The 17,596-nt window shown below is 33.9% G+C and overlaps 2 protein-coding genes and 1 long non-coding RNA gene across 3 annotated transcripts; all 3 read left to right on the top strand.

The window, feature by feature from the left end:
• Window positions 1-1,087: 1,087 nt before the first annotated feature.
• On the top strand, window positions 1,088-3,249 carry LOC147933891 (uncharacterized). Its single transcript, XM_087472371.1, has 2 exons — window positions 1,088-2,650; window positions 2,932-3,249. Exons 1-2 carry the CDS (start codon window positions 1,088-1,090, stop codon window positions 3,247-3,249), a joined length of 1,881 nt encoding a protein of 626 aa, XP_087328497.1.
• Window positions 3,250-6,115: 2,866 nt separating this feature from the next.
• On the top strand, window positions 6,116-9,380 carry LOC104727928 (serine/threonine-protein kinase 12). The gene is made up of 12 exons (XM_087475572.1): window positions 6,116-6,854; window positions 6,973-7,047; window positions 7,165-7,260; window positions 7,356-7,441; window positions 7,526-7,646; window positions 7,736-7,815; window positions 7,915-7,977; window positions 8,067-8,173; window positions 8,277-8,362; window positions 8,460-8,581; window positions 8,696-8,807; window positions 8,933-9,380. Exons 1-12 carry the CDS (start codon window positions 6,522-6,524, stop codon window positions 9,029-9,031), a joined length of 1,380 nt encoding a protein of 459 aa, XP_087331698.1. The 5' UTR covers window positions 6,116-6,521; the 3' UTR covers window positions 9,032-9,380.
• A 3,780-nt stretch (window positions 9,381-13,160) lies between these two features.
• LOC147933890 (uncharacterized) lies at window positions 13,161-13,965 on the top strand. Its single transcript, XR_015571823.1, has 3 exons — window positions 13,161-13,319; window positions 13,622-13,783; window positions 13,864-13,965. It is a non-coding gene; the product is annotated as an uncharacterized LOC147933890 (long non-coding RNA).
• The last annotated feature ends 3,631 nt before the right edge of the window (window positions 13,966-17,596 follow it).

Raw genomic sequence — 17,596 nt, 5'->3', positions numbered from 1 at the left:
AGTTGTCAAGTAAGGGTAAAATCGAATTTTAATTATTATAAAACCTAATACACCAAATTTTTCCAAAAAAGTCATTGATGGACAAATTTTAAAATAAACATCCTTTTAAATCAAAATTCCCTAATTTTAATAAATTGGTTACAAATATGTTGTTATACATTAATTGATAGATTAATTGGTTACAAATAAGTTATACCAGAAATCTTAAAGAGAATATTTTAAAAAATCATATCATCTAACTTACCATATTAATTTCCTTTATTAAATTATTCATCAAATAAAATCTTTTGATAATCAACTTAACATATTAATTTGTTAATTATCATTATACTTCACCTCTCATTTTTATATATGAGTCTATTTTGTGAAACAAATAAATTATCATATTATTTATTATAATTAAAAAATAGTTTTATTTCTCGATATACCATAAGTTGAATTTTTAAAAACAAATATAAATTGTCAATCTATAAAATATTCAAGCTTTATTAATATTATTCTTTAAAAATAATATCTATTGAATTAAAAAACTTACTGAGTAACCGGTCAAAATTTGAATATTTAAATTCAATTTCATATTTTTTGTTGAATTTTATAATTTTATATAATATAATAAACTTTAAATAATTTATTTTGAAATATTTTTAATATATTGAAATTTGATATAAAAGTTAGAAACTATAAACACTCTAAATTGATTTGTTATAGCAATGTCAATAATATGTCACTATAATATAAAAGAATTTCAAGAAACCAAGTATATTAAAACAAAAAGTATAACAATATATTAAATTACTCATAATATAATAACTCACTTTTTAAAAACCAAATTTTCAAAATTATATCTTAAAATGACATTCAAGTCATGATGTAGAATATACATTGTTGAAATAACTTCACATATATAACCTAATACAACATATTAAAATTTTATTTTAAATATAAAATATACAAAATTTTGTATAAAATAAAATTTAACCAGTGTTATAGCACTGTTACTTATCTAGATTTAACAATATAAACTTACAAAATAGGTGTCTTTTTTCAAGCCATCATATTTAGCATATGATTTTATTGCATAATGTAAATGGAGAGCGAAAAGGCGATTGGAACGGAGGGTGAGGTGGATGCGACGATGGTTGATATCGGGGAAAGGGTAAGACTGCCGAGTGAACCTCTGGATCCGGGGATGAATTGGGTGAGGAAGGTGACGGGGAGTAATGTTGGTGGGAGACTGAGACCGGAAGATCTAATGAATGATGCTTTTGTGGATGAGCGAGTGCAGCTGGTTTTTCCTGATGGTGAGGATGGAGAACCGGTTGTTACCATTGAGAAGGAGGAGTTAGAAGTTATGAATTGTTTGTGGAAGCAGTGTATGGTGGTCAAAGTGCTTGGGCGGAGTCTGTCGTTGCCACTGGTTGCCAAAAAATTGAGAGAGATGTGGAAACCTAAAGGGGCTATGTATGTGGTAGATTTGCCACGAAAGTTCTTCATGGTGCGTTTTGAGTTGGAGGATGAGTATATGGCGGCGTTGACTGGGGGTCCTTGGAGGGCGTTTCGGAGTTACCTGATGGTGCAAGCTTGGTCGGCCGGGTTTGATCCGTTGGTGGATGACATTGTCATAACTCCGGTGTGGGTCCGGTTGGCTAATGTCCCCGCGAATTTCTACCATCAAGCAATCCTTCTGGCTATTGCGAAGGGGTTAGGCAAGCCTATTAAGGTAGATTTGAACACTCTTAACTTTGAGCTGGGACCTTTCACTCGGATTTGTGTGGAGGTGAACCTCAGGAAGCCGCTTAAGGGTACGATAATGGTCAATGAGGATAGATATTTTGTGTCGTACGAAGGATTGACAAAAATTTGTTCAATATGTGGTATGTTTGGACACACACAACATGCGTGTGCTTGCAAACCTGTGGAGAGTCTGGTGTCTGCTCAACGTCCGGTGGACAAGAGAGGACCCCTTGTTGAGGAAACGGAAAGAGATAGCTTTACGGTAGTACGTAGGGGAAATCGAAGAACGGAGCGGCCGTCTGCACCGGCCGAGGTTGGGGCTGGTGTAACCGAGGGTAGTTTAGGAAGAACCTTGCAAGAGATTACGCGTATCAATGATTTAGAGAATTTTACCATATCTAACCGATTTGGTAGTTTGGGAGAGGATCTCGATCGTCAGTTGATAAGGAAAGATGTGATTTCACCGGGGGCGGATAAAGAAAACATATCTTTGCAAACTAATTCAAATGTGAGGAAGAGTGGCGTTCAAGTTAAGGCTGTGGTGAATAAAGGGCCGGTGTTCAAAGCGAAAGAGGCCTTTCCTGAAGGCCCAAGTGCGCAACAGACTGGTGGCTTTAAATCTGGTGGGGTTATTGGGCCTAAATCTCGACGGCAAACGAACAAGCCCATGAGAGGTATTGTCTTTGATCTGAAACGAGGGGATTCTCAATGGTCGGAATCGGGTAAACGTTTACGAGTGGAGAAGGAGGATGTATGTCGGGCAGGGAGAGTTTCAGGTCATGGCAGAGATGCGGATCCGATGTCAGAATCTCTGTTACAGCTCCTGGTTAGTGACGCTCCGCCTTTGATTCTCGGATTTGAAGGTAATCAGTTGGGGAATTCATTGGTGGGATTGGATAACCTGGATGAAGAAGGGGTTAGTGTACGGAGTGCATAGCTGTTTGCCCCGGTAGTTCGTTGTGTTTTTGATCAAGATCTTATGAATTGCTTATTGTGGAATTGTCGGGGGGCAAACAAACCCAATTTTCGTCGTTCGGTTTGTTATATTCTGAAGAAATTCCCAGCAAATATCTTAGCTTTGTTCGAAACTCATTCAAGTGAAGATAGAGTGCAGCGAATTTGTCAGGGTCTGGGGTTCGATAATGCTTTCCGGGTTAATTCGTCAGGTCAGAGTGGGGGTATTTGGCTTTTGTGGAGGTCGGTAGTTGGGGAGGTGGTTACTCAGATCAGTTTGTTTATGCTATTGTGACGAGGGAGACAGAGGTGTTGCATCTGGGGGTAGTTTATGCTGCCCCTACTGTGTCGCGGAGGTGTGGTCTATGGACCAAACTTAAGAGTGTGCTGCAGGGTGTTACTGGTCCAGTCTTGATTGGCGGTGATTTCAATACTCTAGTCCGTCTTGATGAGAGGACTGGGGGAAATGGTTGCCTCTCTCCGGACTCTTTGAGTTTTGGGGACTGGATTCATGATTTGTCCTTAATAGACATGGGCTTTAAGGGGAGTCGGTTTACATGAAAGCAGGGTAGAGTTGAGAGTTCCTATGTTGCTAAGCGGCTAGACAGGGTGTTTTGTTGTGCGAATGCACGTCTGAAATGGCAGGAGGCAACGGTTACCCACTTGCCTTTTGTGTCATCAGATCACACCCCTTTGTATGTGCAGTTATAACCAGAGGTTCGAGGGGATCCACGCCGACGACCGTTCCGGCTTGAGGCTGCATGGTTACAGCATGAGGGATTCAAGGATATGTTGGAGGCATCTTGGAACCGCGAGCTGTCTACTCCTTTGGCTTTGAAGAACCTTCGAGCATCTTGGAACCGCGAGCTGTCTACTCCTTTCTGATAAACTAATGCAGGAGTTACAGGAGCTTCAAGTTCTGATTGATGTGAACCCGATGGACACTCTGTTAATAAAGGAAGTGGAGCTACAAAAGGAATTGGAGGTAATTTTGGAGCAAGAGGAGATGGTCTGGTTTCAGAAATCCAGGGAGAAGTTTATTGCGTATGGTGACCGCAACACGAGATATTTTCACACCTCAACAATTATTCGACGACGGCGGAATCGAATTGAAATGTTGAAAGGGGAGAGTGGTGATTGGATCTCTGAGGCTCAGGAGTTGGAGTCGTTGGCGGTTGGATATTACAAGCGGCTTTATTCAATGGAGGATGTGCCACAGTCCGAATGGTAATTTTATGGTGCAATCTGCACATTATTTTTTAACTCAGGACAGAACACTGCAAGCTGATATGGGCGTGTTATTTGGTAAACTCTGGAGTCTGAAGGTTCCGTAGAGGGTGAGAGTTTTCTTTTGGTTGGTTGTGCATCAGGTTATCATGACAAATTCTGAAAGACAAAGACGACATCTGTGTGATTCAGGGGTTTGTCAGGTGTGTAAAGGGGGTGAGGAGACTATTATCCATGTCCTTCGGGATTGTTCGGCGATGTCAGGGCTATGGAATCGTATTGTGGGTTTGGATAGAAAGCGTCAGTTCTTTGGCCAGGGTCTACTGGAGTGGGTGTCGGGTAACATGGGGGACATGGCAGTAAGGCATGATGTTCTGTGGGCTGTTTTGTTTGGTATGACTGTATGGTGGGGCTGGAAGTGGCGTTGTGATAACGTCTTTGGTGGACTTGGTAAATGTAGAGATAGGGTTAAGTTTGTCAAGGATTTGGCTAAGGAAGTGCATCATGCAAATCTGACTTGTCGAGGAAGGTTAAATGTCGCAGTTCGAGTGGAGAGGCAGATTGCGTGGGTTCCGCCTAAGGAGAACTGGTTCAAGCTTAACATTGATGGTGCCTCTCATGGGAATCCTGGTTGTGCTACGGCAGGAGGCGTCATCCAGGATAGTATGGGGATGTGGATTCAGGGTTTTTCGCTGAACATAGGACATTGTACTGCTTCGTTGGCAAAACTCTGGGGGTCTACTACGGCCTGCAAAGCGCATGGGAGAAATGGCTAACTCATGTAGAGTTAGAGATTGATTCAGAGTTGGTAGTGGGTTTTCTTACGACAGGGATAGTGGATACTCATGTAGAGTTAGAGATTGATTCAGAGTTGGTAGTGGGTTTTCTTACGACAGGGATAGTGGATACTCATCCCTTGTCTTTCCTAGTACGTGTGTGCTATGGCTTTCTTTCAAGGGACTGGTCAGTCCGGGTTACGCATGTGTATAGGTAGGCTAACTGTCTTGCGGACGGGTTAGCAAACTATGCTTTCACTCATCCTTCTGGCTTGCAACTGTTTGATTCTTGTCCGGAATGTCTTCTTTCTGTTTTGATGGAGGATACTAGAGGATCTGCAACATCGCGATGAGTGTGTCTTTAATTTTGTTTTTGTTTCAATAAGTAAGGGAGGTTTTGTTTCCCTTTGCCTTACAAATTTTTTTTTTATTGCATAATGTTTTATCCAAATTTTTTTTAAAAAACAATCACATAAATTATATTTTATATAAAAATTATAATATAAATAAAATAAACTTCAATTCGTGCTCTAGCACGGTGTTAATCTAGTATCCCTATTAGAGTAGGAACAACTTTGGAATGTATAGTTGACATTTGTTACTAAATCACTTAGAAAAAACCGAAAAAGTTTGATTGAAATCAAGAGATAATAATTAAAAATATGTTTTCAGCAGGAAAATATGAGCTATAAATTAAGACAACTTGTCATTAGAGACAACAAATTGGTTATTTACATAGTTTATATATACACCCATGTCTGAAAATAAGAATGTCAAAATCTTGACCTTGCATGTTAGTTGCTGTTACATATGAAAAAAAATAGTTAAACATAAAGGTTGACAAAATAGAAAAACTAGAAAGATGCGAAAACCATACAAAATTCACATGTTGTGACATCGAATAGTAAATTAAACGAGTTTTTGTGATATAATGAAATTTTGACAAATAAAAGGATGAGGATGAACATGTCAATCTTTACCTATTCAAATATACACATCAATAAATAGGATCACATACTTAGCATGTAAACCTTATCCAATTAGTGTTTTATTTTTTTCCTTGGCCAAATAAAGTGGCTATAAAAACAAGAAACAACTAAAGTAGCCTGTAAATTGATAATGTACTTAGAAAAATACCATTAAACAAGTGGAAAAAATGTGAATCATTTTGGGAATTCAAACGGAAATAGAACTGTGATGTATCTTATGATTCTTATCTTAATACATGACTTTTTAATTCACGAGCCAGCTTGGTTACAAACAATACAAGTATACAACAACAACAAAAAAAAAGCGTCGGTCGGCAAGTTAAAACGCGGCCGTTTAATCGAATCGAATCCAAACACGTGCCGATTGATCCACACCGTTACTTTTCATCTGACGCTGTTAAAATCAGCGGTTTGGATCTGTTTTATTCTCTTTTCGTCAACGCATTTCTTACCGTGGCGCCAGACATGACGTCTCCTTTTACAAATGAACTTTTCCTCTAAAACGCGCTTCGAACCACGTGATAGACACGCGCAACACAGAAGCTGTAGGTTCGTCTCCTTTTCGTCTCCAATGACTTGTTAAAGCTTTCTCTTCTCCATTACGGCATTAAGGCATCACCCCACCTATAAATTTCGCCACTTTGTAAAGTCACACCAAAAAAGCACAAACCTTTTTTCGATTTCTTCGTTCAATTTCTTCTCAAGATTGTGTCTTGTGTCTCAAAAGGGTTTCAAAAAGGTTTGATTTTTCATTGACCCGCTCCGAGATTTTCGGATACAAATCAAAGGGTTTAAGGATCAAGATTTGTTTTTCTGGGTTTTGTTTTTTGCTATTGTGTAAATGGAAGAAGAGTACTTAGTTCCGAGGTTTACGATTGGTCGTCAATCTTCGATGGCGCCGGATAAGGTTCCGGAGCCGTCGATTCACTCAGAAGAAGAGGTGTTAGAAGATGGAGAAGAGATCGACGGTGGTGTGAGACTAATGTACTTGTCTAATGAAGGTGACATTGAAGGGATTAAGGAGCTTCTTGATTCAGGTATCGATGCTAATTACAGAGACATTGATGATCGGACTGCTCTTCACGTTGCGGCTTGTCAAGGTTTGAAAGATGTTGTTGAGCTTCTTCTTGATCGGAAAGCTGATGTTGATCCTAAAGATCGTTGGGGAAGCACTGTAAGAAATATGATTCTTTTTTTTTTTTTTTTTTTTTTTTGCTATCTGGTTTTTGTTGAGTAATGATGATGGATAGAGATAGATGATGATGTTATCTTAATGCATATTTTGAAAACAGCCTCTTGCAGATGCAATATTTTACAAAAACATTGATGTAATCAAGATTCTTGAGATACATGGAGCTAAGCATCCGGTAAGAATCTAGCTCAATATGATGTTTGTTTGTAATTATCGCTGTAATAGCCATTGGAAGATTGGGTTTTTGTTTTTTTTTTGTTCTGATTATTGTTAACACATTTGTATATTTCAGGTTGCTCCAATGCACGTGAGGACTCCTCCTGAAGTCCCTGAGTATGAAATCAATCCTAATGAGCTTGATTTCACTCAAAGCAAAGAGATAACAAAGGTAAAAAAAATACATGTCCTTGTCTATGATGGTTCGTTTCATTGATGTGTGTTCCAATTCCTTTTAGTCTAAAGGTATGAAGCTTCTTGTTTTAGGGAACTTACTGTATGGCAATGTGGCGTGGCATTCAAGTTGCGGTGAAAAAGCTCGATGATGAAGTTTTGAGCGATGATGATCAAGTGTAAGTGAATGATTCTTGTAAGAGGGTAATAAGGTTGTAGATTCCAATTCCTTACCATAATCTTGTTGTGTATTGTGTGCGCAGGAGGAAATTTCACGATGAGCTTGCATTGCTCCAAAGGCTTAGGCATCCAAACATTGTGCAGTTTCTTGGTGCTGTTACTCAAAGTAATCCTATGATGATTGTGACTGAATACTTGCCCAGGGTACTGCCTTTTTCTGCTAAATTTTAGATATTTTTTTTCTTTTTCTCTTAGTTTCTCGAAACGATCTCATTATATATTATATACTTCAGGGAGATTTGCGTGAATTGCTAAAAAGAAAAGGACAATTGAAACCAGCTAATGCTGTTAGATATGCCCTTGATATTGCAAGGTATGTGATTTAAAGCAATATATGCAAGCGCCTTCTTCATATTTTATAAATGTTCTGTTTGATTCTTTTGTAACTCTTTATCTGTTTAAAACTATATAGGGGAATGAGCTATCTTCACGAGATCAAAGGTGACCCAATAATCCACCGTGATCTTGAACCTTCGTGAGTTCACACTATCCATATCAGCGCGTTTTTTCTTGATCACAAGCTCTTCTATTCTCTGACAATTGTAAAACTATATATGCTTGCAGAAACATTTTACGGGATGATACAGGGCATCTGAAAGTTGCAGACTTTGGAGTAAGTAAGCTTGTTACTGTTAAAGAAGACAAGCCTTTCACATGTCAAGACACTTCTTGTAAGTATTAGTTACTGTAAATTTGGGAGTTTTAATTCTTGATCTGTTTGGTCAAGAATCTTGATTACTGGATATGTTATGATAAATGTTATCCACATTTTAGGTCGATATATTGCCCCAGAGGTTTTCACTAGTGAAGAATACGATACAAAAGCTGATGTTTTCTCATTTGCATTGATTGTTCAAGAGGTTAGTAAAATACACAAATCTTCTCAGTTTTCTTCTCTTCGGTTTGCTTTTTTACCTGTTCCTCTGTCATTGATTTCTTTACATGTCGGATATATAGATGATCGAAGGCTGTATGCCGTTTGCTGAAAAGGATGACAGTGAAGCTTCTGATGCTTATGCTGGAAAAGCCCGGCCATTATTTAAAGCTCCATCAAAGCAGTACCCACATGGTCTTAAAACGTGAGTCTTCTTTCTTCTCTCTTTCACCAAGAAACTGTATAATACTTATGAACATCATTGATTGGTTTGGTTTATTAACCGGTTGGGCTCGATCCGATTATTTAATATCTATAGGTTGATAGAAGAATGCTGGCATGAGAAACCTGCAAAACGACCAACTTTCAGAGAGATCATTAAACGGCTAGAGTCCATTCTTCACCACATGGGTCACAAGCGACAATGGAGGGTCTGTTTCTCCAACTCTCTACAGAACACACATATCATTGAGTTTGTTTGTTGGCTTCTCTGTTTTGTTTGACTGTCTCTCTGATCTGTTTTCTTCTCTTACATGTTTTTTTTTTCTTTTCTCAGATGAGGCCATTGACATGCTTTCAGAACTTCGAGCACAAGAAGAAACATAATTGGGATTTGAGCAGCCATGACGGCTCATCATCCGGTTCACATTTGTGATTCTTTAAAGAAACGATTCTTTTACATTCCTTCCGGTTTAGTTTGGTTTTCCCCCAAAGCAACCGAAATTGACTTTTGTGATTTGTCTTCTCACTGAAGAGTTTGACCAAAGAAAAAGAAAAAAAAAGATGTACACTGACGAACTCAAGATTCAAGAAAAGTTTTCGTGTGGACAAATACTGCATTCTCATTGTAGTATAAAAATATTGTTGTAAGATTTATGATTTCAATCTCAATATCTGCTGTTGTAATCAAAATTTATTGTAAGATTCATGACTACAAAGTCCATCTATGATCCCTAACTTCGAAATGTAAGCATAGCTCTTGCAATGTTAAAGTTTAATAGTTAGCTTCTTGTTGCCTACCGTCCATATACCGACCAATACTATAGTCCCAAATAATATTTGTTCTAGTTGCCAGCAATATATTCTCAGCAGTTTGGTTATAATTGCACTTTCAAAATCTGAAAGCTAGATATGTTTTTGCCATGTTTCTTTAACTGGAGCACTTGAAACTTCAACTTGCTGCAAAATCACTTTGGTATTTATTTTTCTTAACACCATTTTTTTCTTTCCAAGCAATTTTCTTCTATATAAGATATATTTCATTACATCAAATGTTTTTATCTATCTTAACATTTTTGGAGTACATTTTTATGTCATCCTCTCTTATCTTTGTATCCAAACAAGTCCCAAACTAAAATCTCTACAATCCTTACAACCAAACACAATCATTTCCTTATATGCTAATATTAATTTCCTAAAATCTATCTACCTAATTTAAATCAATATGTTAGATTAAAATATAATTCTCCTTTCACTTTTATTTAATATTATATATAATTATTTGAATTACTATTTAATACATAATATTAATAAAATTTTAGATTTTTTTCAGCATATGATATGATTTAAATTTTTATAAACGGATATATATTTTAAAAATTGTTTTAGGATTTTTGTAACCAAAAAAATATATTCTAATATAGATTATTTTACATTTGAGTTATTTTAATATATAATGAATATTTACACTTAATTCCTATTTTAGTTGAAACGAGAAACCATATTGAAGATATGGTATAATATTCGGGTTATAACAAAAGCCAATAAAATCCATAATAATTATCAATATACAAGCATATTTGTTAACATGGATAAACACACAAATACACATTCATAACGATTTCAATCACAAAATCCGGTTTTGGTAAGATATTTTTAAATAAAGAAAAGAATTAAGCGGTTTTAGTACTAAACATTGAACAATTCTTGGGTTCACTCCTAAGGTGAACCTTTTGTTCACTTCTCTTAAATTAAACCAATGAGAATGTAACATGTCATAATACATTTAAGAACTTATTTATTCACCTCTTTATAAAATAAGGAAACAAAATCTGTATATATTATTATAAAATGAAAAATTCAAACCGCTCTTTTATAAACCCAAACCGATATATAATTTTGTTTTAATTATAAAATTTTAACTCTAACCACTTCATTTGTAAACCCAAACTGACATATAATTTCGGTTTAATTATAATTTCTAAACCCTAACCACTTCATTTGTAAACCCAAACCGACATATAATTTCGTTTTAATTATAAAATCTAAACCCTAACCACTTCATTTGTAAACCCAAACCGACATATAATTTTGTTTTAATTATAAAATCTAAACCCTAACCACTTCATTTGTAAACCCAAACCGACATATAATTTCGTTTTAATTATAAAATCTAAACCCTAACCACTTTATTTGTAAACCTAAACCGACATATATTTTCGTTTTAATTGTAAAATCTAAACTCTAATCATCTTATTTGTAAACCCAAACCGACACACAATTTCGTTCTAATTGTAAAACCTAAACCAAGCCAATATATAACTTTCCTTAATTAAAAGTATAAAGAATTTGTTTCCTTAATTTGTTTTGCTTTTTTAATTTAATTTTGATTTAACTTTTAAATAAAATAATGTATATAAGATTCTGATTGGTTGAAAATAAGGAAGTGAACAACAAGGTTCACCCTGGGGCTGAACCTAAGTATTTTCTCTAAACATTAATCATGAAATCGTAGTTCAGTAAAGATTTCTCCTATTTCTTAGCTAAAGATCGAGAAAATATGGAAACATAAAATTTGCTAGACTAACATTCCTTATCTAAATATGTTAGGCTTGCTCACCAATTTTCTCTCGATTTGCAATCATACCTAACTGGCATCATCAAAGATCTCTATAAAAAGCCTGTTAATAGAAGGTAGAAAAATCATCTGAGCAAACACAATTTACTTATAGCAATCCATAATAAACTTTAAGATTTCAATGGCTGCCTCATTTTCTTACCTAAGAGATTGGTGTTAGCGCAAGTGATTTGTGTTAGCCGATGAAAAAGCAGATCTCTGTCAACACTTTATTTCTGTTTTCTCATGTATACATATATCATTATATGTTATGTATCAGTTAACTACTAATAGCACTTCTTGCTTTCTTAAAAACTTAGAATTTTTTAGGTTTTTTTATAATTATTTATTCTCAACGAAGAGGCAAGATTGGAACACCAACAACTAATGTGGTGTTTAAACATGTCTTTCGGAATCTGGAGAGCAAAGATGTTGAGTAAACATATTTCCACTTATATATTATCCAGATCGTATACATATTTCTACTTAAAACTTATCCGTACGTTGAGTTTGTACAAAAAAGTAGAAGTAAGAGAATATTCGACGATTTCTTAATTAACTATGTCTTTGTCAACCAAACTTCATCTTATTTAACTCTTTCATCCATTTTATGTTAATAATAAAGTTAGATTATTGAACTTTTACAAAAACTAATAACGTGATTTTTTTTGTTTTTGGGCAAAACGTTACAAAATCGATTGAGATATCTATTTCAGTATCAACCTCTTATTCACATAATCGAAGAGATAAAATTTTAAAAATCAATCTATTTTACATCCAGAACAAAATATTGATTTTACCTCGGCTCAGCTCTCTTTGTTTGTTATGTATCATAACAAAATATTGTTTGTTAACAAAAATCAATCGAAGTAAAATCATTTTGTGATTCCGATTGTTCCAAGGTGTACTCGGCTCTCTTTGTTTGGACAAATGAAGAGTTTTCAATTATAATACTCTATATTATCATATTTTTATATTGTTAATTCTCTTTCATTAAGTTTTTCTCCTTCCCTTTAAAAAAAAAAATAAAAATACTTTTAATAAACAACTATTTGCTTACTTCATGGTAATTTCGTATTAAAGGATATACAAAAAAACTCTTCAAATTAAAACATAACCTAACATTAGTCCTTCACATACTATTATTTTCAAATTACTAACAATTATGAAAAATTATGAAAAAAACATATTTATCTGCCAAACTCAAACAAAATTATATACTACAGCTAAACAATTGTAATTAAAAATTTATTTAAATACCGCTATATCTTTTAATTATACCAGATATAATAGTTTTATTAAAACTTAAAATATTATAAACATTCAAAATTACAAAAATGTGTAAAATATCATCTGGGTGATATAATGGGACGGATTTGGATCAACATTCATATAATTTTAAATAATTTAATTTGGTACTACCACACAGATAAATAATTTTGTCTCATGATATCGTACTCTTTTTATAAGTAAGACTCACATACATTTAATAAAATATACTGTTAATTATTACAAAACACCAATGTATATATATATATATATATACAATAACACTGTAATATTTATATTAAACCCCAATCTACTTCAAATACGAATTTATAAAAATTAGATATAATAATGAAATGAAAAACGTAAAAATTGTCCCGTGGTGTACCACGGAGTAAATCTTAGTTTGTTGTTAAAATAATTAAAAAGATTTACCTATCTAAGCTGCCTAAGAGCAAGTTCAACAGTGGTTTTTAAGGAGTTTTTAAGAGATGCTTAAGATTAAAAATAAATCAAAATACATGATAAATGTTAAAATCGATTCTAAGTTAAGCATTTTTAGAATCCTTTAGGATCTCATATGTGTCGGTCCGTCATTGGTTGGTGAAATTAACAAAAGAAAAAAAAAATCGACCGAAACTTTTTTCTCCTCTCTCTTTCATTTCTTTCGAGCCGATAATCGGTGAATTTTTGTCTTAACCCTCAATCCGTTGAATTGAGAGAGTCCGTTGAATTGATAAAAGAGATGAGTCGGAAATAGGTTCCTCAATTGCAAACACCAAATCGGGAAGTAAAGAAATCGATGAGTTTGGTTCAAGGACACTCCAATCTTGTCCCCATGGTATGCATATCTCTGATTTGAAGTATACATCTTTAATATCTTCTGAATTAAGAGTAGATATTAGAAAATTAGAGTTTTCTGATTTATGAATTGATTAGTAAAATTAGGATTCTTTCGATTGGGTATTTATTTTAGCAAAATTAGTGTTTACAACTGTTAGTAGCTTGTGAATTTGATGATTTGAGGGTTCAATGAATTTTAGCAAAATTAGTGTTTAGGATTAGGTCTTCTTACTTCTCTCTCCTTTGTTTCCTCTGTTTGTATACATTCAATGCTTAACATATGAAGCAATGATTCAACAGATGAAACCTGCTCTCCTTGCACTTGAACTACTTCTTCATTCAAACGATGAAGAAGTCGTAAAAAATGCTTGCTTGGCACTGTGACATCTCTAATGGTTCTGAAGATGCTATCCAAAGTTTGACTGAGGCTGATTTTGTCTCAAAACTAGTTCAATTTCTCAAGTTAGTACTTCTCAGAACATATTTAAACCCTTTGTGACATGTTTGGTTGCTGATGGCTGATCAATTTTTTGTTTTTGCAGACACCCTTCTCCAGCGGTGCTTGTTCATGCACTTCGTAACAAAGCCTGCTTGTTGGGTGATTTCAAACATCATTGTAGGCACTGTAGAACAAATTCAGGTGACTAGCTTTTGTTTCTACTTTTGCTATACATCCTTTGTCTTTTCCTATCACTACATCATTTGGATGGTAGTTCATTGACTGAGATTTGATTTTAGTAAGGATGCTAGTATTCTCCTGGGGTTTTATTGATTTTACTTTACTCTTAGTTAACATTTTAGTAAGGATGCTAGTATTGTGTGGCAGAGACCTGAAATGAAGAGAAAATGTAGGATTTGGTTGCCTAAGCAGCTCGCATCAATGTCCGTGTGTTCATGTGGCGTCTAGTGAGATTTATTGGGTGTATAAAATTTTGACCAATGAACAAGCTTTGGTTTTGTTTCTGATTAGAGGTTTTGTTGATAACGAACCTCATTTAGGACCACTAGGAATGAGATAAAAGAAGGGCTTTTGTAATCAGTCTTCTTCGTTTATTTCTCCAATTCTAAGTTTTAAGAATTTTTCTTGTTGTTGTAATTGTTATGGTAGATGAATAAAGCTTGGGTGGGTCTTGAGAAAGCGTCAGATGGAAGCTTCTTGTCCAATGCCGGATCTAAGCTCCAAGTAATAATAACTATCTCCACTTCAGATTTTCTTTTGTTGCCCATCTTGTTTCATGAATATTGTATCTACCTTTTTCTCTTGCATTTTGATAAACAGAGTATGCAACATTTTTGTGGATCCTCTTGTCCAGAATGTGTTGATATCTCAGCCAGATCAGGATTGGCCAATGCACAAGATGAGGGTGAGAGGTTAGAGTTTCTGACATCAGAATGGTAGATCTCTTGAGTTTCTGACATCAGAGTTCCATTTTCTGAACTGATTTCAGAAGTTTGAAATATGTTTGGACTGTTTAGGAATCCAAAATTAAAATCTACCATTAGAGCATGCCATTTTACAGATTTTTTAAAATGTTTTTAAGTTAATTATTTTCAATATTATAATTACAAACATGCTTAAATACTTTTTTTTGGCACCCAACCGTGAACATGCTCTAACACACCTTTGGTTCTTGTCATAGGATCTCATACTATCATGTGAGTGTTACTTTTTCTATCAAAGGCTTACCCTAAAATGTGAATTTTACAAAATCACATGAAATTTCATGTCTATCACAAAAGAATATATACACAAATGAAAAATATGAAAACGCACAGATATAATATATACATTTCTTAGAGGGTCCCGACAACAGGCTCTTGATCTGGAAACTGTATTAACTTATATTCAATTATAGCTCTCATGGGCCACATATTTTCGTGGCTTTGCAAATTACCATAGGTCATTAAGATTAATTTCGTGATGGACGAATTTGATTTTAGTAAAAGTTAACTTTTACACCCTGAGGATATTTTCATCTAAAATTTATATTGATCAATAACTATAAGACAAATTCTTGACGATTCCACATTTTTAGTAATCATCTATAGGTTTAAAATGTGGAATGTTTAAAGTTACTCGAAATCTATTTAATTATGACGATTTTATGTAATTACCGGCTATTTTGGAAAATCTCAAATGGTTCGAAATATTATTTGGATCTAACTACTAACCACATCATCTACTAATTTTGGGATGAAATTTACATAGTATACAACTTCAAAGGGAGAGAGAATTCTTTTGTTCTAGAATTCTTTTTTCTTTCTGAACTGCTTCAGCAGGTTATGTTTAATGTATCCTTTTCTTTTCTTTTTCTAAAGACGAAGGAAGAAAAATTAGGGAGCAAAAGAATATGCATTATATATGATTAGGTCGTTCCATAAGTGATCCCTTCTACAACACAAAATGTTTTTATTTTTTTCTCCTCCATATAATTAGTAATTTTAATCATTCTTACGTAGGAACGTATCTAGTCAACATATGTCTTTGTGACTTTGTAGTTAGTACACATTTTCTACGGTGTTTACTTACACACTGATTTTGTATATTAAAAAGCTTTAAAAAAAAAAAAAAGTCACGTACATGTGGATCCACCGTAGAAATTAGAATTAACGTATATTATTGTCTTCGAAATTCCTGCCTTTACCGTATTTATACGTTTAGTTAAGTAAAACACCATTGAACCGTTAATCAATTACCAGCAGCCCGGTAAATAATTCAGCTAGCGAGTCACATATTTTCGTTAAAAAACAATACTCAAAAGTGATCAAAAATATGGTAGAAAAGCAACCTTCGATTGTGGTCCATCATGGAAGATACGAGAAGATTTTATGGTTTTTAAAAACCCACTTCGACCATGAAAGCTTGACCCAAAGCAATTGAGTTGTTTCTTTTATAAATGACCTAATCAATTTCTCTACATAATAAGTACATCATACATATGACGTTAGGGAAATCTAATTATGTACTAATTTGTAAAATATACTAATATAAAATCAAATATTAAATCTTGCTAAGTTGAGATAGTGTACTTTAATTAAATAATTTCTTCCTAAACCAAATATTAAATCTTGCTAATAAATACACTATTAGAGAAGGTGTAAATCCTAGTTTTAAGCTGAATAGTTTTTTTCTAATTGCAAGAAAATAAAAGTAAAAAAAAATAAAGCACATTGCAAGTGGGTGTATATAGTTAAAGGGCACGTAAATATAAATAAATATGGATTGTATGTATAGGATCTCTTATCTCTATCAAATTACCCTAAATGGGTTCATAAAGATGGAGATCAAAGACTACACATCACATGCTACTATCCCTCTTCTCTTGGCATAACCATACTCCATTTATACATTATGCCCCTCAATTATTCAACATATATTGAAAATGAATAATTAAACAAAAACTTTTTAAAAAAAATCTACAGCTTTTTTTCTACCACATAAATGAAACGATATTTTCTTTGGCAAATATTTATCAATTTTAGGGAAATTATTTGGACACAGTTCAATCGTCTACGTATAAGTTGTTACCCGCCTATGTATAAATCATATAGTTCCACAAAGCAAAATACAAAGAGATGTGGTTTTTTTTTTTTTTTTAAAGAGATGTGATTTAGACGAGAGGGTAACAAAAGTCAAAAAGGAAAACGTAAAAGAGAGAGAGATTAAAAAGTAGTTGGAGATGAGAGAAAAGTCTGGTTACCTCCTAATTGAGTCAGAAGCATTACACTTAGATAACTTTCCAAATTAAGCCCTACGTCTTGTCCAGCCCCATTAAAGTACGGTTCATCTCCCTATTTCCCCTATAAACCCTAAAACCCTATTTATCTTATTAATTTATCTTTCTTTTTTTATTTTTATATGTCAATATCACAACTAGTAAACATCATCAACTTCAAATCTCACTAGCTAACACAGAAATAGCATGCTAATTTTCTTCACTATCTGAGTAATTTTCTCCTTTTACATCTTCAATTCTATATTTTCCACTTTTTTTAAAAAAAGAGAGATAAATATCTATTGCTTATGATTAGTTTACCCATAAATAACTGTACATTTTTCTTTTATATGTTACTATATAAACACTATCAGTTCCTCTATGTAAAAATAATTTTCATCCCATATAATTACAATATTCTCATCAAAATTCGAAATTTGTAATCTTCTGTTGTAATCAAAATTCATTTGCTAATGTACATTTCTCGCAGAATAATATAAAGTATATCATAATTTACAGCAACATCTGTTTATAAATAAATATATATGAATTCCGTAAT

The sequence above is a fragment of the Camelina sativa genome, chromosome 11 (genome assembly GCF_030686135.1).
Source record: "Camelina sativa cultivar CO46 ecotype springtype chromosome 11, ASM3068613v1".
Lineage (NCBI taxonomy): Eukaryota > Viridiplantae > Streptophyta > Magnoliopsida > Brassicales > Brassicaceae > Camelina > Camelina sativa.
The sequence above is the reverse complement of the archived record's forward strand: the minus strand, read 5'-3'. Positions and strand labels throughout refer to the sequence as shown.